This window comes from Clarias gariepinus, chromosome 27, assembly GCF_024256425.1.
Source record: "Clarias gariepinus isolate MV-2021 ecotype Netherlands chromosome 27, CGAR_prim_01v2, whole genome shotgun sequence".
NCBI lineage: Eukaryota > Metazoa > Chordata > Actinopteri > Siluriformes > Clariidae > Clarias > Clarias gariepinus.
This window is the reverse complement of record NC_071126.1, coordinates 10,357,662-10,384,573: the sequence shown is the minus strand read 5'-3', so window position 1 is coordinate 10,384,573 and position 26,912 is coordinate 10,357,662. Positions and strand designations below refer to the sequence as shown.

Here is a 26,912-nt window from a genome sequence, read left to right as displayed (position 1 = left end):
CACATTTCCGATGCCTTATGGAAAGAGTTTGAAAGATACCAACTTGATTAAGCACAGTGTAATGCTAGAAGCTTCATGAGAGTCTCAGCTGATCTTTGGAATGCGAGGGTTGTAGAATTTTGTGATTCATTGACTTGGATTCTGTGCAATGCTCTGATTCAAAGATAGCAATGCAACATCCAAGGACCCACAGGCCACTCTAGCTTTGAGTAATGTCAATGTTCATAAGTCTACAATATGGCAAACTCTAAACAAGAACAGTGCGCAAAGAGTAAGCCATTGCTCTCTAAAAATAATGCTCCTGCGCCGCTAAAGTTTGTTTCAGACCACATGGATGAGCCAGAAACCCATTAGGGCCCTATTCTCTATTCTGTAGAAAGAGGAATCTACACTATAACTTTTTAGATTAAATGAAAAATATTGTGTTTGTTGAAAACCAAAATGCAGCATTCCAAGATAAGAATCTCATCCCAAACTAGATAAGAATCTCATCCCAAACACTGGGATGGCAGTATTGTGGTTTGGCGCTGCTTTGATGAATATTAAGGGAAAATTCATTCTGGATTTAAAAAGCATATTCTACAAGAGAATGTCAGGATAACCTTCCATGAACTGAAGATGATTGGCTAGAAGAAGTTAGTCATGCAGCAAGACAACCGTTGTAAGCACTAGAGCTTTTGGGGGGGGGGGAGTCTGAACTGTCCGCACATTGGCAGACAGCACATAATCCTGGGTGTTATGAGCAAATTATTGGCAAGGTTTGGTTAGAATTGTAACTAAATCAAATCAGAATACAGTGGTAACTCGGCATATGAGTTTAATCTATTCTGGAGTCGAGTTCTTAAGGTGAAATTTCATATTGTCAAATGCATTTTCCCAAAGGAAATAACGTAAATGCAGATAATTCGATAAAAGCCATCCAAAAAGTATTACCAATATTAGCAATTTCAAACAATATAATTATATTTGTGCATATAAAAACTATAAAATACAAAAAACATGTAAATTAAGTAAAATATTAAATAAACAGACATTAAACCTCACTTAACCTTAATTTAGGATACCTTTTGGCACCAGCTGCTTAAAAAAAAAACTGAAAGAGGCTCCCTTTGCTTCGTGCTACTAAGTTAGTTCGCTCGAATGCTGAAAATGATTCATATGCAAGACAAATTTCTTGCAAAATTTCAGTTCTTAAGGCAAAAAATTCATGAGGCAGGGTGTTCATATGCTGAGGTATGACTGTATGTATAAAATCGTGATACTTATAGATATGAAATGCAGATGAAATCAGCATTGTGATAATATCATAGGGTGTGTTTCCTGGTGATTCCTATCCCTAGTATTCACACAAGCAAGTGCTTACTGATGACAAAGTATATTTAATGTGACATTCTTCTTAATAATCTTAAATATAAATACCCATAAATGTGGTGACACACATCATTTCACAGTGACCCACCTTCGGCAGTGTGCTGCAGAGTAACAAGCAGGCAATGCATACGAAGGTCGAGCAGCAAATCCTGAATCACCTGCAGCAGGTCATTAGGAATCTCTAGACCTGAGAGAGCCTCATGACTCAGCCTGTGGAACAGAAAGGGGAAAAAAAGCAAAGCCCCTTAATATTAACCACTTTAGATTTGGATAAGAAATGCCACTCAGCTGCTTTGTCCTCTCACCTGACAATGTGTATAATCTGTGTGAGCCAGGCACCAGTGAGGGTGGTCTTGTTGTTCCAGCCCCCGTATACACGCAGCTCATTCTCAGTGAGACTACTGGGCAAAAGAGCGCCACGCACCAGCTGAACCAAACGGCGAGTCACCTCCTCGATCATGCCCTGTATACACGCACAATAAATAATTATTAATCAATTACACACAAATGTGTTGTTATACTGCTGTATAAGATCACATTTCCAAACTGAGCTGTTAAAGCCGTTTTCCAGTGCTGTGGTAAGGACTCTGTTCCTTTAAAAATATAGTAACCTTTATCGACTACTTTATCAATTTAGTGGGTTAGAAAAACATTCACACGGTTTCACTTTCATGTATTCTTGCAGCAATACATTCTTAACACCAATAGGAATGTGTTTTATCCCTCTTTTGTCACAACAAGTTGAATAAATGCAGAGAGTTAGCGGTACTTCAAAATCATACTTCTGAGTGAAAATAATAAGTGGGCCTGTGCATTTTTTCTGTCGTTCTCTTTCATGTGTAACAGGATTAAAACAAATAATATGTGATCAGTTGGTTGATTTTTATTGTCAGAAATAAAAGACATGATTTTAAAAAGACTCCATAATTTTTCTTTAAATTAAAAAGAACAATAACATGCACACAAAAAAAGAAAACAGATATTATTTTTTGGCCCACTGACTGACTCCCAGGGGTTTCACATAAACATAAGAAAAACAAACACTTGACTTGGCTTTCTAACCATAAAGGACTTAAAGAACTGTAACTAGTAAACATTCACAACACAAGCTCAGAAATTGAGGCGAAACGAGGTTCATATTTCTAACTCATTCATGCACTAACCTTCTATAACGCTTTATCATGTATTCAAGGTCGTGGGGGACCTGGAGCCAATCCCAGGAGACTTAGGGCACGACTTAGGGATACACCCTGAACAAGGTGCCAATCCATCGCAGGGCGCACGCGCACACACACACACACACACACACACACACACACACACACACACACACACACACACACACGTCCATTTACACACTACGGGCAATTTGGGAACGCCAATTAACCTAACCTGTGGGAGGGAACCGGAGTACCCGGAGGAAACCAGTTTATATTTTACAACACAAAAAATTAACAGGAATCTTCAGAAAAGAAAGTGAGACGGATAGGCATAACATTACTCCTTTACTGTACATTTCATATTTGCTTCCGTTCTCCTGTCTTGTTTCACAAGAGTTAAACTAAAACTGTATCACACTATACTGCAAACAGTTTGTGGACACCTAATCATCACACCCGCATGAGGGCTTTCCATTAAATTGCTGCCACAAACACAGCGGCTGTATTATTATAATTGTCTACTATAATGGTCTGGACACACCTTCTAATTCCATTGCCTTCCTTGATCTTTACTTCTGTCTACATTGTTAAAACAATGCTGAAGGCATCTAAAATATGTAATAATCGCCCTTGAACAGTTTACATCGAGATGCTACTTGGGATGATCTTTAAAGCCAGCATGTAATGTAACGAAATGTAATGTAATGTGTTTTTTTTAAGGTACAACTCTTTTTTTTCCGCACACATTGTCCATGCACACTGAAGCAGAGTTACTCACTTTAAAGTCATTCTGTCTCTGTCGGGCATTCTTCTTCAGCTTCTCCACCTGACCTGACTTCTCTCCAGTCTGTCAGAGAGCATGCATATTGCACAGCATGTCAGTGCTTTTAAATTATAACACCAGCATTTCGCTTGTACACACATCTGCTTACATACATACCTCACTAAAAAGACTGCCGTTAACATAGGAGATCCACAGTTTCCAGAAATTTGGCAGCTGGCTGATGACAACATCTGACAGTTTCTCCACAAACCTAACCTGCTGAGGGCTCTTGTACTGCCAGGCTGAGAGAGAGCATAATCAATATTACCACAAATGCAGGTCATAATTATTCAAATGATGTGTTACCTGTAATAAGGCATTACTGAAAATAATCAGTAACGTTCCTTACAGTCATCTCTAGGTGTCTGGAAGCTGCTGCCTCTATTTAGAGAGGAAGTGTGACTGATTCTGCTCAGAGCTGATGAACGAGGTTCTCCATCCAGCTCCAGTCCTCCACCACCCACTTAGAAAGAAAGAAATAATAAAAGAAAAAATATTGTGATTCAGAGGGACAGAGAGAAAGAAAACAAAAACTATGACAAAAACTATATAATCACTAGGTGGCACTAGAGGACTTTAAGTTACTGTTCCATTCTCACTTGGGCAAAGAGTTGTGCAAAGTAATACTAATACACATACATTTACACACAAAAACATTTCTCTAGAAAATATTTGGCCCATTGTTAATCTGTTGTGATCTGTGATTTTGGGATTCCTCTCTTGTAGAAGTCTCGTCTCTCATAACAACATTTCTCCTCTCTTTAGAAAGTCTTCCAAAATGTTTCTCTCTCTTACTTTCTCCCTAAATTTCTCAGTGTCAGGCTGCTCCCCTCCTTTACTCTGTGGAACAGAGGACTTCCTGTTTCTGTCAGTTCATGACCAGACCACACATACACTGCTCTCTAACTAAACACACAAGGGCACACCACATGGTCTTGTGAACACAGGCCACTCGAAGAGATCACACAAGATAGTAGAGACACCACTATCAAATACATCTGTAAAACACATAAAATGTGTATGTCTCTACATCAGGACCATAACTTTCAAGAAAGAAATAACCCAATGTATTAAGTTTAATACTACTTAAAGTTGCAATTTTTATTGTTTAAAAAAGTGTTTCCAGGCCTGTAGTAATCAAATAAATAACTAATTTCAAAATAATAACTAATTTTTCATAGTGCCAATACAAAATATACAGTCCGCTCTAAATGTTTTGAAAAGGCAAGGCTAGTTCTTTTTTTTTTTTTTTTTTTTTACTACACACTTAAAACATCTGGATTTAAAATTAAAACATGGATTTGCTATGACAGATCACAATATCACCTTTCATTTCCTGATATTTAGGACATGGCACATTTTGTTTTTACCAGGCCAGATTTCTGGCAATCAGAAATACTGGAACACAAGCCTGACATGTGTTTCTTGTCTTCTAGGTATAAACGTGTTTAAATGACTAATAGTTCTGAATGCCTTTCAAAAGAAAAAAAAGATTTAAAAAAATGCATATTTCACCCTATTATGTGTGTGTGTCATAGCACAGAAGTAAAAGGCAAAAAATACAACTTAAAGTTCAAATAAACATTTCTGAAACAGATAGTCAGCTGATGTTTAAAATGTGCATGATTTCTTATTGAGAGGAGCATGAAGCACGTGTAAATGAAGAAAAACATAACATTCAGCCAAAGGGGGCAAGGATGGCTTGGGCAGCTGAGGTTCTAGGTTGCTAATTGGGGGGTCAGGGCCTCGAGCAGTGCCACTGCTGGGTCACCACTGCTGGATCCTTAGGCAATACTATTGACCTTTACAACCCAGCCATTGCATATTATGCTGGTCCCAAGCCTCTTGGGAGGGTTTTAACAGGAGGGCCATTCTGAGTAAAAAAAAATGTGCCTTGTGGTTTAAATGATACAATCTAGTGACTCTTATGATAAAAAGGACAAAAACCACATTTGAAAATAAATAAATAAAAAAAATTCACTGAAGAACTTTTCTGCTGGTACAGAGATGATTCAAAGCAGAGAGATTAATCAGGATGTCTGTGTGACTAATCAGTCAGTGTCTGCACTTAGCTCCAACTGCCATGGCTAGTATGAAAAAAAATAGAAGCAATCAAACTGAGCACTGGCACCTAAATAAGTAGCAACAACAAGGAGGTTTATGGGTAATTTTCCATATCCAGACAGACTGTCCAGTGGAAAAAGGGCTATGTGAGTTCAAGAAGAACTGCAGCTCTTATTGTTTCGCTGATTTAGCAAACCAGACTTCTTAGATATAAAACATATTGTTGTTTTTTTCCACCATTAACTGGAGACAACACCTTACACTCAGCAAAGCTGTGGCCCAGATGTGTACAGTGTGTTTGTTTACAGACCTCTCTGTTCTTTAATGAAGTCTTCTTTACAGTTCTGCATCAGCTGTAGTATCCACTTATGTTGGGCCACAATACACTGCCATGCAGGATCACCAGGAGCATGCAGGTCTGACAGGTACCTGTAAACCATGAGGAAACATTTGCCTAAACATGCTTTTGAGTAAACAAATAAAAATAAAATTCGTGCAATACCTACTTACCTGATGTAACGTTTCTGATCGTGCAGAGTGGAAGGCATCTCCAGTAATTTATCCAGCAGTAGATTTCTCAGGGCACCGATACGAGTTTCCACCTCCGAATACACTGCACACACAAATACACAGTTAAACCCAAACCATTCATCTACTACAATAATAGGAGGAACAGACATGTTAAATAGATGTTTTAGAAAATGAAAATCTTAAAAAATCTAAATCTTTCTATGTAATCTAATCTACGTAAATAATGATTTTGTGATCCTCGGAACTTATAGCACGTTGTTCAATTTTGCTTTAAATCCTCACTTACGACTGCGGGATTTCAGTCAAGCGTTACAGTTAGAGCGTATTTGATCGTACTTGATAGATAATCTTATCAGACAATGTTTTATTTAATAGTTCATTTAATTAAAACAAAGTAAGTTTGCAGTGGAAAAGAGAGGAAATTCCAATGCCTAGCCAGCATCTGATGCAGCCTTGAAATGCTTTTGTTAGGTATGATGTTTAATGTGTTTTATTGGGTTACTTAAATTGTAGGGAGATGCTGCAGTTTCTCCTGTTAATATTTACAGTATAGTAAATTTTACTATACTAAAAAAATATACATATACTTTAAATATGAGTACAGTTTGTAATCTGCTATCAGTGTAGGTGCATCTTTAATGAATACGAGTACAAGTATAAGTAAATGACTACAGCACCGGGTAGATACCCGACACCAGTATCAATAGCAGCGCGTCTCTAAATCATGTTAAACACAAGGCGTGTTCAAGTCAAACAGGGACTTTTGATTGATTGTACTTTTATTTTTCTATATAATCCTCTGCTACAACTGATGCATTTATCCCAGTATTTCACTAGTGATTAGATAACATCATGATAGAAATTTTTTTCAGTACAACAGAGCTATGATCAGACTGCTCGATTCATGTTATGGAAAGTGATGAAATGCTGGAACGCCCAGCCAAGTTTCTGTAATGTGCAAGGCGTGTGGTGGACATTATGAGGTCGTGCATTGTCCTGCAGAAACTTAAAGAACAAGTGAACAAGTTTGTTTTCTGTTTAATTCTCTAAATGTTAAGCTGAGGCTCAGGGCTGCTGATCAAAGGGTCAGGGGCTCAAGCAGCACCACTGTCGGGTCATCACTGCTGGGTCCCATATAGTACCAGTGCCAAGCCTGTTAAAAAAACAGGAGGGTTTCAAAAGGAAAAATGTGCCTTGTGGATCAAAGATCCAATGTGGTGATGCTTATGATAAAAGTGGCAAAAAAAAAAAAAAAAACAGCTTAACACTAAAATAACTGTTCTGCTAGTAAAGGTCATGTGTTGCTCTAGAGAAACATTACAACTTTGCTAAACAAGCAAAGAAATTTTTTTCTCTTTCATTCTCTTAATGTTCATGTGAACAACTGCAGTGGGTACCGAGCCGCCTCAGCGAGGATCGTCATTCATTCATTAAAACGATTGCACCATTGAAATTTCTTTCTGCAACTGAAAGTCTTATTACAGTACTGCGCTTGGCGTATTCCGTAAATGTCATTCAGTTTTATGCCCTCATTTACGAAAAATCTCATCACAAGTCCAGGTTTGACTTGAACGCTCTTAGAAATAGACAGCAATATTCATTAAAAGGAATGACTATTTCAAGGCTTGTATACCTTTTTTAAATACAGGAACCTCTGTGTTCCCAAACAGGGATTTGGCTTTCTCATAGTCATTAATAACCACGTCATAATCTCCCTAGAAGAGAGAGAGAGACATCAATAATCTTTTACAGTACCAAGATATTGATAACGCAAACCAGAATTAGTAGAAGCTACTTCGTTATAATTACAGTACATACTGAAACAAAGGCTCTGTATATTATGTATTTTCAGCCCCACCTTCTGGATGTTACGCTCAATGTTGAGTGGCAGGTTAAAGAGGAATTTGAAACGCTGCAGTACATTGAGGGCGTTGCGTGTAGAGTCGGCTTTATCTTTTCGGCCCAGAACCTCCTGAAACAAAGTGTCAGCAGTATTGCTTGCTCCTGAGAGAGAGAGAGAGAGAGAGAGAGAGAGAGAGAGAGAGAGAGAGAAAGAAAACACATAAAAGAAGGTCACAGATCTCTTGCTTGCACACGGATGAAATCTGTTCTGCCTGTCTCTGCCTGCCTGGGTGGCCGTGGCCTTGCTGTTCGCACCAGGTCAGAATCTTTAATTAGAACAAGACCTTGAACCACAATAAAAAAAATAAAAAATTACAAAAGGAAAAAGAAAAAAAAGAAATCAGAGCAGATGGCCAAATTATTCACGTTTTCCCCACACTGTGCCCTGCACTGGCTGAGCGACAGACAGTCAGGCACTGAGGGGAGTTAAGGATGAAAGCTTGTCAGTGTGACTGGTTTATTTACATGTGCTGCAGGAAACGAGTGTGTTTATTAATCTTTCATCACATCCATCAAATTAACATCCAGCAGGGGAGAACTATGGATCTCTTTCTAACTACGGGAGTGGGTGTGTGTGTCTATGTTTATTTATGTGTAAGAAAGTGCCTTCTTAATGATCTTACTGTTGAGCACATTCTCTAATCGCCGAGTCATGGAGCCCTCGACCTTCTCAGTGCCATCTGATTCGAGCTTCTGATGGATAGCTAGAAAAGAAACAAATGACAGATGTAATTTGTGGATTATCCACGGCTGGTTTATGGTACCCCAACACAAACTGAGTCAGACACAGACATGTAGACAGACAGACAGACGCACTTGGAAATGCACACATGCACAAAAATATGTAGACACCTGATCCCAACACCCATGTGTGGTGGTGCTCCCTTTTATTGCTGCAAATTTAGAAGCAAAGAATCATCTAGAATGTCTCTGTAGGCTGTAGCTTTAAAATTTCCCCTTCACTGCAACTAAAAGCTCGAAACTGTTCCAGTAAAACAATACCCTTGTGCACAAACACATGGTTTGTCAAGGTTGGAATACATGAACTTAAGTGGCCTGAGCACCTTTGGGATGAATTTGAATGCTGGCTGTTCTCCTCGCATGACATCAGTGTCTGACCTCACTAATGCTCTTGTGTCTCAATGAATCAATCCCTATTGCCACCATCCAAAATCTACTGGAAAGCCTTCCCAGAAGAATGGAAGCTATTATTACAGCAAAGAGGGACTAAATCTGGAATGTGATGTTCAACAAATACATATGTGAGTGATGGTCAGGTGTGTACATACTTTGACATATAATGTGCAGATGCACATAGACAAACACCAACAGACACGCACTGTTTCCTGTTTGCTTCAGGACAGCAATCCCACATATGATTTCAATAGAGATCTGACATGCAACGTGCTCCCACACATACAATACACAAACCCACACAGACAGACTGGTGACGTCAGAGCTAACCTCCAGGCCCCTGGGGTCCCGAATGCTGTTCAGATCATTTCCTGTGTCCTTGCTGTGTTTTGACTTACCCAATGCAAGTTTTGGAAATTTTCTCTGGGAATCTGTGCAGTTTCCTTTAAACACACTCCCACTTCCTCTCAGGACAGTGTTACTAATTCTAAAAAACCTGATCAAAAATCCCTCTAAAAAAGCACTACATTAGCCTCAACAATCTGCCTGAGCTGAAACAATCATATACACATATGCATCTAAATATAGATGTTCCTTTCTTCAACCCTGTGTGGCAGACAAACGTACACAGTTCTTTTAGCCAAATAACAATGCCGCAGAACATTAGCGTGAATTATTATATGCGTTCGAGCCAACCAGAATTTCTAAAACCGATTAACATTTACAGAAGACTTTAAGTACAGTCTGGCCATGAGACAGTGCAAACATTTTAAGCCAGTATATTCGTAAAAGACAGTCCCAGCAGAGGTAGCTTGGGGCCAACTGCAGTTTCTGTAAACACTCAAAAAAAAAAAAATCGATGGATAACTTGTCACCAACTTGTGGAAGAGATCCTTCTGTGTGTAGGATCTGTACACAGAACCATTTATGAACCAAGTGATTTTTTTTACATTTTTGGGCCATTAGAGGAGTTCCTGAAAAGCCAGCGTATTAGACATGATGCAGGCAGCCTTATCATGGCTCCGGCATATTGAGAAAACTTTCTATCTTGATGGTATCCAAGTACTGGTGAAACGTAAGTGCATCATTTTTACACATAAAAAATAACAACACTTATACAACTTAATGACTCATAGAACATAACTACGTGTAAACCACCACAATTCAAATCCATAAAGACGAATAAACCCACAAAAAAGACATACAATCTGTAATTTTTTTTATAATCTAATCAGATTCTGAGAATCCAAGCGTATATATTCCAAAAAAAAAGACATTATGATTTCCACTTTATGAGCAAAGGGATCAAGGAAAAGCACAGAAATGTGTGTTTTGGGCCATGCATACCTGCCAAAGCATCCTGGGCTTCAAAGAAAGTACTGAGTCCTCCTTTCACACAGGCCAGACCGCCTTCATTCTTCTTACTTGCCTGTTTTTTTAGATTTCCCACTGCCATGCGCAGCTGCTCAAAACTAGCACAGGGGAGAAAAAAAAAGCAATGTGTTATTAATATGGTGGGTTTATCAATGCTTTTTCTGATACTGTTTAGTTCCAGGAATATAGAAACCTGATCGCTTTTCAAAGTTTTTATAATTTAACATCATATTCAATATTCACTCTGTTTACAGTGAATATTCCAATCGCTGAAAAATCTATTAGAAATACTATACTTGTTCTGGCTACTTCCTCTGCTTTCCAAATATCTTTTCTTAATATGTTGGAAATATTTATTAACGCAGATTTTGAAGAAAACAAATTGGGTACGAGTGCATCACACAATGACTCCGAATTGTTGAGGTGCACTTTAATGCGACTCTCCTGTTTTTCCACATCCCAAAGGTGTTCTAATGAACTGAGATTAGGTGTCCGAGAGAGACACCCAGACCAGCGAACTCACTGTTATATTTACAGCATTACTATGTCCCTAATAAAGTAGAGTACTTACAGTAGTAAGTATAAGTAAAATTGTGGTAGCAAAACTAACATGATTTGACAACAGAAATGTACATTAAAGTTTGTACAATCTTAACTAGAAATTCAGATTACAAAAAAACGCAAATTCAAAATGGGAACCAACTCTTCATGTGCCATTCCTTGATAATGGAAAGGAAAAAATATAGTATATACTTAAAGATTTTTTTTTTTAAAGTAATATCACATTTGTATTATACTGAACATCAAAGAATCCTGATATTTTATAACACAACAGCACATGCCTGTCACACATTCACTATAAAGTAATTTTCCAGTGAGATTTCAGCTGCATGTTTCTTTACAGATGTGGAACAAACCTTCTAACTAGGTTGTACTTTCAAATTAATAAACCTGAGCAGTTAACACACAGTTAAATATGACCCCTCAGTGACAACTGCACACAATTCCAAATAAACCCAATCTTCCCTGTCCCGGGGTGCTGAATGGTGTAGTAGACTTGGAAAGGGACATATGGAATATTGCGTGGTCATTAAAATCTAAATAACAAAACACATTTATTTCTCTTTATCTCTCCTACACTGATGCATTTTGGCTTGTTTTTAACTAACTAAACACCAAGCAGTGTAACTGCTTTGTAAAAGTTAAAAGGTTTTATAAGTATACTGGAGCCATGATCAAACTTGTTGATCAAACCCATGATCATGTCTGAAACACTGACCTCCTGGGAACTCCTTTAATGACCCCAGCATGTGGAAACGGGTCAGAACTGTACGGAAGATGTGGCATTAATTCCGAGACAAATTGCTGTAATGTGCAAGTGGTGTTTGTGTGGTGCAAAAGTTGTGCAAGTTTGTGTGTACAGTTCCCACTGACAGATGCATCAAGTTGGCGAAAAGTTATCTGGTGATTTTCAATGATCAGGCATTCGAGTCACTGAACTCGGTCACTGAACGTTTTAAAGAAGACTGTACATCCATGAACACAGGGACAAACGCAGTGGCCTACCTCGGCCGGGATCGTCATTTATGGATGTACAGTCTTTTTAAAAACGTTTGCACTATTCAAGTATTTTACTGTGACTAAGACTCTCATCATCATACTTGTGCTTGACATTTTTTTTTTGCATACGTCAATGTATTTTACCCATAAATTTATGATAAATTTCATTACGGGTCCCGGTTTAACTTGAACACCCCTCATATCATATATTTTATGGACCCACAGTTATTATAATTAAATTAGTTTTGCTAATTTACCAAACAATAGCTAAACTAGTGTAATACCCATGTTCATTTTCCTATTCAGTATCCATAATTGTCAAATAACATGTATACGCATCTTAGAGTTGACTAACCTGGTTAAGGAGTGGTTTTCAATGAGGTACCAAGTGGCAGAGAAATTCTCACTTGTGAAATCTCCGCTCATGCCTGGAAACAAATTCTCCAAATCTTTCTGTTGAACTTTTCCCCTAAAAAAGATATTAGAACCAAGCAACTAAGACATTTTTATTAATTTTGCACGCACACACACATATATACATATACATACATATACACACACATATATATCAAATAAACAAAGCAAAAAAAATGCAATTGCAGTTTTCTGTATGTTTATGTACTTTTGTGGCAAAAAAAAGTCTCACACTGTAAAATTTCATTCAATCACCTTTAGCTTTGATAATAGCACACAAAGTAGTTGCCAGTTCTTGTGTAAAAATGATTGATTATTGCAGAAACCTGCAGAGTCCCGGAATATGCCCATGCCATCAGGATAGAAAAACTCCACAGATGTAGTCATTCATTACATTCAGGTCACCAGACTAGTATAATTTGGATGCTGTAGCTTTGCAATTTCCAGTGGAAAAACCTCACTTGGCTTGCACAGAGCTCTATCCTCAATCCCAATTTATAAATTACATTAGTACATTTTTATAACAGTTGTATAATGTCTGTGCCTGTATGACATACTTATCAGTTTCGATGCCCAGTGGGTCAGCCTGCCGTAGAGACAGTGGAGAAATGCCTTTATTCCGGTTAAGTCTCAGGTCATAGTAATTTCCTTCATCTACCCACACAGCAGATTGTTCTAGAATATCTGTGCAGATTCACGCAAACATACAACACACACTGGAGTCATTCATAATATGAGCTATTCACATTTAACTTTATATAAGCGAAAATGCAGAACAACATTCCAAAGGTGAACTTCTAACCTATCTTATCAGCTTTAAGGACTTTAAAAGAGACGGTGGATGTGCCTAGGCCTCCGCTCCTGGTCGTGACGATGATCTCGCCCTTGTCGTCTTTAGCAGGACCAACGCGGCACACAATCTTACTGGGAGCCATCCATTCAGCAGTCAGCAAACAGTTGTGCCCACAGATAGACAGGCCTGGTGAGGTAAAGGCAGAGAAGCACGATTTCTCATCTTTTACTCTTAGGCTGAACATTCTCACTACCCAAGGTATTAAATAGTCAATTAAGAGATACAATCCACACTGTCAACCAGAGAATCTGCTGCACACAAGATTCCAAAAGAAGCAGAAGTACCCATGGCTTACCAATGAGGTCATTAGGTCCAGTGCCCAGGTTTTCTCCACGAATAGTGACTTTGGTCCATGGTGTGCCCTCATTGGGTGAGATGCCAGTTACTAGCGGAGGCTGTCGTGCACGAGACATGGCTCACACCCTAGTGAGAGAGAGAGAGAGAGAGAGAGAGAGAGAGAGAGAGAGAGACAAAAACAACAAGAAAGTAATATTCGTTGCTTGTTATTTTTACTGTGTGAGATACAGATTGAGAATCTGAGGTCAGGAATGTAACACTAAACTTTATTTGCCTACATGGATTCACACCCTGTTATATCTTTATATTTTATAGCTAACATTTAATTTATATTAAATATCTTTAAATTTTATTAGAAGGGAAACCTTGTTGTAAAACAGGCAAGGTTTTCAGTTTGATACACATGCACATGCACAACAAAGCCCTCTTATAGACACTTAAAGGCATCACTGAAAAAGTGATGAAAAAACACTCCAGCCACGAACAAATAAATAAACCCATCTGGCCCTTGATGAAATGGAAACTGAGACGGTGAGTGTGTAGCGAGAGTAGTGTTGTAAAAATTTCACGGTTAGCCGTAGCATATGACCGGACTGTTACCCCAGTAAGTCCAGTGGTTCCCATCATTTGTATACATGTCCTCAACTTTTCTAAATAACTGTAGTCTTTGCCTTCTTCTGCAGTTCCATTAAACCTAAGCTAAATGATTGAAACAGACACCTCAACAGACATTTATAATCTAATCAGCTTTTAAGAAAACATTATATTTTATAACTACATACATTATAACTAACAGCACAAATATTTTCAGTTATTTTACATACATAAATTCATATATTGCAAAGACAAATGTTTACATTTTCTGTTTTAGATAGTTCTGACAACTACAATGTTTCCTGAATTTAAATATATAGGGGTTGGACAATGAAACTGAAACACTGGCCAATTTAGTGTTGAAGGTTTCATGGCTAAATTTGACCAGCCTGGTGGCCAATCTTCATTGATTGCACATTCCACCAGTAGGAGCAGCGTGTGAAGGTTTAATTAGCAGAGTCATAGCACAGTTTTGCTTAAAATATTGCAATGCACACAACATTATGGGTGACATATCAAAGTCCAAAAGAGAAAAAATTGTTGGTGCGCGTCTCGCTGGCACATCTGTGACCAAGACAACAAGTCTTTGTGATGTATCAAGAGCCACAGTATCCAGGGTAATGTCAGCATACCACCAAGAAGGCCGAACCACATCCAACAGAAGAAACTGTGGACGCAAGAGGAAGCTGTCTGAAAGGGATGTCCGGGTACTAACCCGGATTGTATCCAAAAAACATAAAACCACAGCTGCACAACTCACTGCAAAATTAAAAGTGCACCTTAACTTTCCTGTTTCCACCAAAACCATTCTTCGGGAGCTCCACAGGGTTAATGTACATGGCTGGGCTGCTCTAGCCAAACCTTTGTCACTCGTGGCAATGACAAATGTCGGTTTTCAGCGAAAATCTTGGGCTGAGGACAATGTGAAACATGAATTGTTCTCTAATGAATTCACCTTCAATGTCTTTCCCACAGAGTTACGTTGTGGAGAAGACCCAAATGGTCCTACCATTCAAACTGAAACTCCTAAAACCAGGCATTTCAGTTTCATTGTCCACCCCTTGTATTTCTTTTATGCAAAAGTAAAGTTATGCCCTAAAAAGTCTGTCCCCATCTCCCAAAAAAATGATAATAATAAATACTATTCTCATTTAGACTGAAAGAACAACAGCTGATGCAGTTTGGCATCGTTATTGGCGGTAGTTCATTTTTCTGAAATATTATTTTGTATAACCATCACTCTCATCAAGCCAATGATAAGTTAATAAGCTCGCTCTCACTCATTCTTTATACCACTTAGCCTGTTCAAAATTGTGGGAGTCCTGGAGTCTATTACGATTTCGCTGTACTGATAGATATAGCACACTTGTGATGTTATCGCAAGCATCGGTGCACAGCTGTGCTATATCCAGCACTACATTATGACCTCAAGTGTGAGATTGGTTTTATACAACCGTTCTGAAAACACCATTTATTATGAACAGGTTATTATTTGTTTCTTTATTTAACCAGTTATCTTGCTCTGGCAACACATCCCCTTTGTGACTGGTGGAAATAACAAATACCAACAGTTAATTAAGGGTGTAATTAAAAGTGTACTTAAGGGTTATTATAATATGTGGAATAATACATGTAGTTAAACATCCCAGTGTTCCATTATTACCGGTCATGGAAAGCCTCTCATTTAATCAGAGCCCTTTGTCTTAACTAACTGTTATACAATGTGGTATATTTAGAACTAGAAGTTTTATCAGCATCATCCATTTCAAATGCATACGGATTGGCCTATTTACAGCATATTCTACATGACACAGGAGTAGATTTGGGACCCCTTTTTGAAACTGGGCCTTATAAAGCAAGGTTGTTAATGGTTTCCTAAGTTAATTAAGGAGTTAAAAAGGAAAATATACTTTTCACAAAGAACTAATAACACTTAAGATTTCAATGAGTCTAAAATAATACATTCCTACTTGGTTTGACTAACTCGTATGTTAAAAATTATATGTTTAAAACATCAGGCAGGCCTGCACTTAAATACACAATAAAGCCAGCAACAGCTTAGTAGTTAGAAATTTTTTCATGCTTATGTCAGCATGTCACAAAGACAGAAGATATTTTATATTGCATTAATTTTCAAATAATTACCAGTTTATTTGGATTTTACTCATCAATGAATTCATGGTGACATTTAATATAGTGGAACATTCATGAAACAAGTTATCACTTACACACACATACAGTGAGGTCAATAAGTATTTTATCACCCTGTGATTTTGCAAGTTCTCTTAATTAGAAATCATGGAGGAGTCTACAATTTTTAGCATAGGTACATTTCCACTGAAATTCAGAAAATCACATTGTATGATTTTTTTAACAATTTATTTGTGAATCACTGTGTCAAATAAGTACTTGATCATTTGCTTATCAGCCAGATTTCTGACCCTCAAAGACCTGTTATTTTGCTTTTAAATAGTCCAGCTACACTCTGCACATGATTCTAAATAAAGTAGCACCTGTTTGAGGTCATTAGCTGTCATAAGGACACCTGTGCACCCCACAATCAGCCAAAGTCTACGTAGATACATGGGGTATCGATGATGCTAAGAATGGTGAAGAATCATCCCAGAACTATATGGGAGGAGCTGGTCAATGCCGTGAAGAAAACTGGGACCATGGAGGAGTCATGGGAGAAAGTCTTTCTCATGGGAGAAAGTCCTGTGGTCAGAAGAGACCAAGGTAGAACAGTGCAGCATAGGACTGGAAGCGTCATGCTCTGGGGGTGTTTTTCTGCACAGGGGACAGAATGACTGCACTGCATTAAGGAGAGGATGAACGGGGCTATGTATTGTGACATATTGGGCAAAAACCTCCTTTCCTCAGTCAGAGCAATAAAGATGGGTCGTGGCTGGGTCTTCCAACATGACCATGACCCAAAGCACCCAGCCAGGAAAACCAAGGAGTGGGTTCATAAGAAGCATATCAAGGTTCTGGATTGGCCTAGCCAGTCTCAAGACCTAAATCCAATAGAAAATCTTTGGAGGAAGCTGAAACTCGAAACTGGGAGCTGACAGATCTAGAGAAGATCTGTATGGAGGAGTGGGCCAAAATCCCTCCTGCAGTGTGTGCAAACCTGGTGAAGAACTACAGGAACCGTTTGACCTCTGTAATTGTTAACAAAGGCTTCTGTACCAAATATTAAAATTTTTTGACTCAAGTGATCAAATACTTATTTGACACGGTAATTCACAAATAAATTGGTTAAAAAAAAAAAATCATACAACGTGATTACAATGTGAAATCAGGATTTATCTTTTTAAATTCTGTCTCTCACAGTGGAAATACACCTATGCTGAAAATTGTACACCCCTCCATGATTTCTAAGTAAGAGAACTTGCAAAATCACAGGGTGATCAAATACTTATTGACCTCACTGTATGTATGCATGTATGTATGCATGTATGTATGTATATACAGTGGGGGAAATAAGTATTTGATCCCCTGCATATCTTCTAAGTTTGCCCACTTATAAAAAAATTAAGGGTTTATAACTTTTATCATAGGTTTATGGTACAGGATAGAGACAGAATATCAAGCAAAAATCCAGAAAAAGAACATAATACAAATGTTATAAATTGATTTGCATTTCAGTGAGGGAAGTGAGTATTAGATCCCCAAACAACCAACAATAATTTTGGCTCCCTCAGACTGGTTATGTGCTCATATGGTACACATATTAATTGAAGATAGAGGTCCTTACAACAACGCGTAACGTGTATAAAAGCCACCTGACCACAGAATTTCAATTTCAAATCTCATCACTATCCTTTCAAACAGGTGTCAAGACTATAGACCTGCACAAGGCTGGAATGAGCTACAAGACCATGAGCTAGGAGCTTGGTGAAGAGGAGACAGCTGTTGGAGTGATTATTTGCAAATGGAAGAAAGACAAAGTAACCATCAATCGCCCTCAGTCTGAAGCTCCATGCAAGATTTCACCTCATGGCGTAAGAATAATCATGAGAAAAATGAGGGATCCGTGAAGGACTACAAGGGAGGAGCTTGTGAATGATCTCAAGGCAGTTGGGATCATAGTCACCAAACAAAACATTGGTCACATGATTTGCCGCCAAGGATTGAAATCAGTGCAGCAAGGTACCTCTACTCAAGAATGCACATGTACAGGCCCATCTGAAGTTTGCCGATGAACAGAAGGATTAGGATAAAGTGAGACCAAAATTGAGCTCTTTGGCATCAACTTGACACTCTGTTTTTGGAGGAAAAAACTGCTGACTATGACCCCAAGAACACCATCCCTAGCACGGAGGTGGAAACATCATGCTTTAGGGCAGGTTTCATGCTAAAGGTACAGACCACGGTGTTTAATAAGTTACGTCTTTAAAAAGCGTCGTGGTTTTATACTCCATGTATTAAAGGGAGTGAGTGACAGGCCACTGAGGTCCTTCATCTGTAATGACTCGGTTATACTGTGTGTGTGTGTGTGTGTGTGTGTGTGTGTGTGTGTCAGTCTGAAAATGTCTTTGATGATTGACAATGATGTTCATACAGGATAATATTTTAGAAAAGCAAACTGATGTGCCGAGCAAAAGCGATAACAACAACAGCTGATGTCAAACTACATCAGCTGTTGTTGCACAAACATCCGCTAGCAAGCTAACACTTAGCGAACAACCTAGCATTTTTAGCTACGACAGAGAAGTCAATTCTCAGAGCCACGTCAAAAAAAAACGTCTGTAATATCTCTCCAACATTCTCACTTCAGCGACCAGGACAATTCATGAAATATTACTCACGGATTTCTCGGCAGCTCAGCTGTAAGCGGTTTCCTTTTCTTTCTTTTTTTTTTTTTTCTCAACTACGAGCACTTCCGGGTCACGCGGTGTTATTGCTCCTCCCCCAAGCAGCAAAGGGAGTGACACCTCACAATCTAATTTGGATCAAATGTTCATTTTGGAAGATTGCATTTAGAGTAGTATTTAAAGAGTTGCATTTTTGTGTGTTTTTGTATCTCTAATTTTTATCATTTAATAATTTTGACATTGTTTAAATGCATAGGTTAAAATGAAGGCAAAAAACACATTAAACACATCACAACATGGGTATTTTAAAAGAGTTCCAAGCTCCATGATGAGTCTGCACCCCCAGACCTGAATTTAGTAACTATTAATATGTCTTATGTTTATTCTGGTCTTTCTCTTTTAGAGCCCAATCTCCCTTTATACTGTATGAATATCTATTTAGATTTGGATACTTCCCTATTATGGTGGCACAGTGGTGTAGTGGTTAGAACTGTCATCTTGCACATCCGGGGTTTGGGTTTACTTTCCACTTTGGTGTCTGTATGCATTAAGGTTGCATGTTCTCCCCATGCTTGGAAGGTTTTCACCCACAGTCCAAAGACCTGCGTTCCTAAATTGCAAATTGCAAACTGTAGTGTGTGAACGTGTGTGTAAATGTTGACTGAAGGTCCTACCACAGTCATAAAATGGGAATAAATATAATAGTAATCACCATTGTCCTCCATGTTCCCTAGTTGGATTAAAGAGGTTCCTTGATGGTTGAGTGGATGGACTACCCTATTATGTGTGGTTACAGTATGTTTGTGTATCAGGATGGCTTATTTAAAAAATTGCCTACAAATTAATTAAATTCTATACACTAATCAGGCATAACAACAAAATCACCTGCCTTATATTGTATAGGTCCCTCTCGTGTCACAAAAACAACAAAGCAGCTCTGCACTAAGGTGTTGGCAGCAGCTCCTTTAAGTAGGCCTACTGTAACTTGCAAGGTGGGGCATTCATGAATCAGACTTGATATTACAGCATATCATGCAGAAGTTCAGTCAGGTTGAGATTTTTAAAATTTGGAAACCAGATCAATATCTTTGAGCTCTTTGTCATGTTCCTCAAATTATTAATAGTGTAATTGATTTCGTAGAGCAGCTAAGTGCATTATTTTGGTGGAGAATGCTACTGCCATCATGGAATACTTGGTCTGCAACTATGTTAGGTAGATGTTATGTGTCAATATAAATGTCAGGACCCAGAGATTTTCAGCAAAACATTGCCCAGAGCTTCATGTCTTTACCAGAACGCCCTTTTTTCCCATAGTACATTTTGGAGTCATCTATTGCCCAGGTAAGTGGGGCCACACACCCAGCCATCCACATGATGTTACAGAAAATGTGATTAATCAAATCCAGCCAACTTTTTCTATTGCTCTATGGTCCAGTTCTGGTGTTTACATCCCTGCTGTAGGAGCTTACAGCAGTAAACAGGAGACAGTATGTACACTCTGACAAGTCTGTGGCTACACATCCCTTATACATGACCTAGACTGGGATGCACAGTGGGTTCTAACACATTCCTATCATAGCCAGAAAAAAAAAAACTTTTTATAGCAAACTGGGCTACAATAGATCTTTATTGGGATTGGCCCAAACAGGCTAGTCTCTGCTTCTCATGTAGATTAATGAGCCATGGCTATGACCCTGTCACTAGTTTACCCTTTGTCCTTTCTTGGACTACTTTCAGTAGGTACAACTGCACACCAGAAACCACCTAGAAGACCTGTGTTTTGGGAAACAGACATTTTTTTAGGCACCACTGTGTGGCCCTTGTTGAAGTCTTTTTACATTCCTTTGTTTGCCCATTTCCTTCTTCTAGTACATCAATTTAAAGAACTGACTTTTCGCTTGCTGCAAAATGGTATGACTGTTCAGTGTATGTATGATCAGTCATACACGCAAGTGTAATGCAGTTCACTAGTCGTAAGTGCCAAAACCTTAGGAAGGCAACACAAAGCATTAAATATATGTTTGATTTGGGTTGTTGACCTGACATCTAATACACTTAAATCTAAACCTAGCTGAGTGAAAAATTATAATAATAAATCTAAATTAGCTATGTGCAGATGTGCAGTTTTGTTAAATAGCTATGATTTTCATTTCCTGTGTGTGTGTGTGTGTGTGTGTGTGTGTTCCGTACACATTTACTACTCATATTAGGGAATTTTATTAATTTTATTAGGCAAATTGCAAATGCCCCGAAACCTAAATCATCCCCATACTACAATTTTTATTTTCAAAGTTTTTGTATTTTTGTGAGGTCACAAACCTTATGTTCAGTCAATAGTCACCTTTAAACAATAAACCAGCCATTGCAGGGTCAGTTTTTGTACTTTCCATTCTGCCCACTCACATAAGTTTTATGAACACATTTTTTACAGTTTGGTTGCTTTAAAAGGATCGTTCAATCAGGCACAATTCATATTCAACTCACCCAAGACGTGAATGCGCCATGCAGAGCAGACCACCCAGCCAGAATGTGCTGTTATCTGTGCAAGGCGAGGAAACCCTCCCTTTGATGAGGACTTTTGGGAAGCACATTTTTTTTTAATTATGCTGGTTTAATCAGAAAAATCTAAAACAATTTGGCCTTTGTGGTTTGAGCATATTGTGTTGTGTGTGGCACAGTGAAAATCGTGATAGTGTTCTCTCTTGAGAATTATATCCATTTCGTGATTTCCTGTAATTTTCATGGAAGAATAGCATAATTACAACAGTCCCTCTACGTTAACACCCCACATGCATTACATCACAGAGTGGGTGGTAAAGTGAAAGGCTCTTGGCTTTAGTTCTAAGGATTCCTGTACACTTTTAAGCTTTTTTAACTTTAACACACCTGATCCATGTCATGAACGTGCCCACTGGCTGAGAAGTAACAAATTATAATTAAGGAGGTGTGGATGTTCTTCTTCCACAGGCATTGATATGTTGTTTTTGTCATAAGATGTTAATTAACTTCCTGAATTTGTGTGCTTGGACCTTAAATTTATAAAAAAAAAATCTTCAGATTCTTTTCTGATAATGATACACAAGAAAGGGAAGATTTTCATTATGCTAAGTTAATATTCCTTTCATAAATGAAATAAGGCCTGACCAATATAAACATATTTTTTAAATACTGTCTATTTATTGTTTTTAGTTACTTTTTAAAGGTTTCAGCTGTATAATAACAGCACAATTATAAGCCTAAATATAACTGTAAAAACAACTGGTTTAGATTTGACGACTAATTTAAATGTATGTAACCACTTTGACCAATAGGGGGAGCTGGTGAAATACATAATATCCCGTAGTGGCGTGTGTGTGTGTGCGCGTGCGTGTGCGTAAGAGAGAGAGAGAGAGAGAGAGAGAGTATGTCGGTTCAGAATTGAGTTGTGGAAGGAGGGTAAAACCTATTAAAATCCAAATACATAATACCCCCCCCCTCCAAAATAAATAAATAAATAAATAAATACTTATAAATAAGTAAATAATGATAACAATATAAGTATGTATGGATAAGGGTATACGTGTGACAGGACTAGTTTACTGCATCAGACATGCACAGCAAATGAAACCCTGAGATTACATCTCCACCCACACTATGTAAATCACTTGGAAATTTTCCTGCTAACATAAACCTGATACATCAACAACCCACTCACCTCCCTCTCTCTCTCACGTTACTTCTCGCTCTGTCAATCATAATTTGGACCATTGACAACATTTGGTGTTTTGAAAAGTAATTACTCAATATTTCACCACTGCAGACTGACTAAAAGGTTGTTAATTCAAATCCCTGAATTGCTAGAGTATGCTCACATTATCTGGTCCCACCCTGTACTGTATTCTGGCTTGGTTAATTATGTTAAAGAAAAAGAGAAATGCTAGAGTAAGTGAAAAACAACAGCGCTATAGAGCCACTTTGATTTATCAACTTATTCATAAGTTGGTATAAAAGATAAATAAAAAAGAAAAAAAGAAAAAATACACACATATTATGTGCACAATATTCCATAGATATACATTAGGCTCATCATTGTAAGAAAAGATTACACACACCTAAAGTTGTTACAGCGAGATGCAATAAAGAACAATTGAATGTATGGCACACAAAAAATAGAAAAGAATATTTTCCTCAAAATTTTTATTTTTCTGGACCTTTCTTTCAATAATTTACCTTATTTTTTTTTGTATATTGGTGAAAGGACATAAAAAAATGAAAATGCATTTACCCTTTTTTTGGTGTCTGTGTATTTTAGGCCTATGTATGGAAGCAAACTAGCATCATAATAATTTAAATTATATCATTTTCAATAACAGTTATTTATATAACAGTTATTTACAGTTATTTGCTTTTTGAATTAATTTTACAGATTAAATAAAAAAAAAAAAAAGAATATAACTGCATTTACTGTCAAGTATTTAAAGCAATGTAAACTTTCATCCTGTCTTCAGCATAACCTCAAATCATCAGCTAGAAAGTCCACATCATCAGCTAGAAAGTCTGTTTGGACCACGTAGTCTTCTAACAAGACAATAAACCCAAATGCACATCACACCTGGGTGTGGAATGGATAAAGCAGCTAGATTTAAGCTTATGGAGCCTTATGCAAACCATGTAATGGACATATAGACATATAATATAGATTTTTTTTAAACAATACTGAAATGAATCATCTATTGCTATTGCAACTGACATAATGCCACGATGTAAAAATACCACAACTGTACTCATCATAATTTTTATAACTTTAATTATTTACTTGTTTTAATTTAAAACATTGGAATCATCTGAAATAGTCCAAAACAAAAAGATCCAACAAAGCAGATGTGAAATAATGATTCGGGCACAGGGAAATGGCTGGATTATCTGCCTCAGGCCTGACAGTATATTCTACCTAATAAGTTCTACCTTTTAAATATATGAAGCACTGCAACACATACAGACTCATGTTCACACACAGGATGGAAATGACTTTTTACGGTCATTTCCGCTCTTTACAGTCTTTGAAATATCAAAGACACATGGTGTGCAGAGCTTGGGAACTCATAATAACACGTGGAAAGGCTAATGACTCATTGTTCTCCAGCCTTTCTTTGTGACCTGGGGGAAAAGTCACTGATAAGAAAATGATTAAGAACAGTGGGAGGATGCAAATAGTCCCTGTTAAACTACAGAACCCACTGGACACATCATGGACAATATAATTACATGAATCCAAAGCAAGGCTCACTACACCAAGACCAAAAGTATGTTGGTATGTTTCATTGTATTGTATGTAAGTTATGTATCCCTTTTGCTCATCCAAACTTGTTATTATTAGTGAATGTGTGGAAAATCAAGTCCTTACAGTAACTTAGATGCTCCTTTATTTGAAATAGCATGGTATTCAAGAGGTGATCTTATATTCTGAACAAGGTCATAGTGTGTCGAAATATGCCAAAATGAACATATCAGGGTATGCTATCAAAAAGGAACATTACCTCACCTTTCATGCCAGTCAAATGACCCAAGAAATACCAAACAGAGTATGTATGTGTATCAGGAACTCTGAGTCCAGGGTGTAGGCGTTTAGTGGGATGAGAACAGAGGAGGTTTAGGTAAATTGGGAATCAATCTCCACCTTTAGTTTAATTACCTTCATCTCTCTTTCCTTCTCCTACAGGAAACTAAATAGCAAGAATTTGCATTGACTAATGCATTTTATAATCACAGGCTGTATTCTGCATCAAGATTGAGTCAGTATACAGCCATGCATGTATAGTTGTGAGATAATTGTTGTAGCTATATAAATAGATATTTTTATCATGAATTAAAACTCTAAATTTTAATGCAAGTCTAATATAAGATTAACTTTATCCCAACCATGATGAACACCTAAGCATAACTCTATCCCAATCATGATCAGAATCTTAATCCAAGCCTAAGTAAAACAATCCATACACATGAGTTCTAATAACTTTTTTTGGTCATGGCTCATCAGGTATAGAGAATCTTAAACTTTAATATATTTCATAAAGAATGCGATTCCTAATTTACAGCCTCATTAAATTAAAATCTTGTTAAAATACTAATTACTTTATCCTTTTAATGTTGCTTGCTTTTTGAAGCAACTTGGCAAAAAATTAGCCAAAGTTACTTTGATGTCACCTTTCTATTTTTTGTGCAATCATGGGGTCCAGGGTAAGGAGGACAAAAATGAGAACTACAACAAGAGGCCTAGACATACTGTAATCACTCTTTTCCGGCCAGGCTTGATTCCCGTCTCTGTGTGCATAGAGTTGGCATGTTCTCCCCGTGCTTGGTGGGTTTTCTCCAGGTACTCGGTTTCCTTCCACAGTCCAAAGATATGCAAATGCAGGTTAGGCTAATTGCTGTTCTTAAATTGCCCGTAGTGTGTGTATGTGTGTGCCCTGTGATGGATTGGCACCCTGTCCAGGGTGTACCCTGCCTCGTGCCCTAAGCTCCAGCCCCAACGCGACCCTGAATAGAGAATAAAGCAGTATAGAAGATGAGTGAGTGACTGAGTGGACAATAGACACAACAGTTAATGACTTTAATCCTTCTGTGAGTTTGTCTCACATACAGGGAACCACATCTGCTATATCAAACACAGCTGGATTTATTTTAAGTCACAAATCCATAAGTTATCCAAAAAAGAATTTGGTCAAATATGTACTCTCTTTTAACTGATTTGAAACAATGTGATTAGCTCGTTTAATCTGTAGTCTTGTGCAAATAGCAAGTTCGGTAATGTGTCTGATGAGTGTGATTATCAGCAGCAACCAGAAACTATCCTAAATTGGACCGAATTCATATAAAACATCTGATTTCAATAAAACCATGACTGAAAAGGGTGCACATGAGAAAGATCACCAAGCTATTTACTATTGAGGCAAATTAAGCAGTAAGATTCCTGTGTTATGTCTAAAATGTTTTTGCCAAGCTATTCATCTGTGCTGAATCTGTACAGTTTTTTAGAGTAGAACACAATGGTGCACATATTTACTAGATGTACAACTTCTATTTGAAGTTACTTTATAAACCACAATAGTAGCCTATAGAATGTCAGATGTAATTGTCTTTGAAAGTAATTTAATTACACAACTAATTATAGGTACCAATTAAACTCTCACTCATTTTCTATATAGCTTATCCTGCACAGGGTCCCGGTAGCCCTGGAACACTGGAGCCTGTCCCAGCAGCTTTTGAGCTTGAGGCAGAGTACACCCTGGACAAGGTGCCAATTCATCACAGGGCAAACAAGCACACATACTCGTACACTACAGACAATTTGGGAACACCAATTAGCCTAATTTGCAAGTTTTTGGACTGTGGGAGGAAACCAGGGTAAGCAGAGGAAACTTACTAAGCATGGGGAGAACAGGCAAACAAAATTTAGTGTGTGTGTGTGTGTGTGTGTGTGTGTGTGTAAAACATAAGATAATATACATTTGATCTTAGCAGGTCATCTTAGTATTAGATAAAATACAACCTCGTATAAACAACTACATATAACTTTTTTTCATACTGCCATTATTTATTTAACAAAAAGTACCCCCATGATTCAATAGCTTATAGACCCACCTTTAGCGGCAATAAGTTGCAAAAATTGTTTCCTTTATGACTTTAACAGTCTATTACATCACTGTGGAGGAGTTTGTGCCCAATTCTCTTTACAACATTGTTTCATTTCATTGTCAAGTTTTTTTTTTTATTAAAATAGTTGTTTAATTATTTAGACTAAGCTATTCCAAAAACGTAATTTTTTTTTATTATTTGGCCACTTTGATGGAGTTTTCCTGGTGTGCTTTTGGTCATTGTTCTGTTGCATGAACCAATTTCAACCAAGCTTTAGCTTAGAAAATAATTACACGGTAAAAACACGTTTTTATTATATTTTTACACATACAATTACAAATAGAATAACTTTTAAACATGAATGTAGATCCAGGAGATAACTTTTTTTTTTAATAATACTTATT

At 37.6% G+C, this 26,912-nt stretch overlaps 1 protein-coding gene across 2 annotated transcripts in view; it reads right to left on the bottom strand.

Moving 5' to 3' along the window:
- exoc2 (exocyst complex component 2) overlaps nt 1-18,966 on the bottom strand; it is a 32,089-nt gene extending 13,123 nt beyond the window's left edge. For both annotated transcript variants that reach the window (XM_053489007.1, XM_053489008.1), the window contains exons 1-16: nt 18,889-18,966; nt 13,482-13,609; nt 13,136-13,312; nt 12,891-13,017; nt 12,275-12,388; nt 10,333-10,457; nt 8,475-8,555; nt 7,808-7,953; nt 7,583-7,664; nt 5,929-6,031; nt 5,729-5,847; nt 3,704-3,817; nt 3,472-3,596; nt 3,310-3,378; nt 1,677-1,834; nt 1,460-1,581 (exon numbers count right to left, since the gene is read on the bottom strand). In XM_053489007.1, coding sequence (XP_053344982.1) covers nt 1,460-1,581; nt 1,677-1,834; nt 3,310-3,378; nt 3,472-3,596; nt 3,704-3,817; nt 5,729-5,847; nt 5,929-6,031; nt 7,583-7,664; nt 7,808-7,953; nt 8,475-8,555; nt 10,333-10,457; nt 12,275-12,388; nt 12,891-13,017; nt 13,136-13,312; nt 13,482-13,599 — 1,780 coding nt within the window. In that variant the 5' untranslated portion in view covers nt 13,600-13,609; nt 18,889-18,966. The remainder of the gene's footprint in view (nt 1-1,459; nt 1,582-1,676; nt 1,835-3,309; nt 3,379-3,471; nt 3,597-3,703; nt 3,818-5,728; nt 5,848-5,928; nt 6,032-7,582; nt 7,665-7,807; nt 7,954-8,474; nt 8,556-10,332; nt 10,458-12,274; nt 12,389-12,890; nt 13,018-13,135; nt 13,313-13,481; nt 13,610-18,888) is intronic.
- Between the last annotated feature and the right edge of the window lie 7,946 nt (nt 18,967-26,912).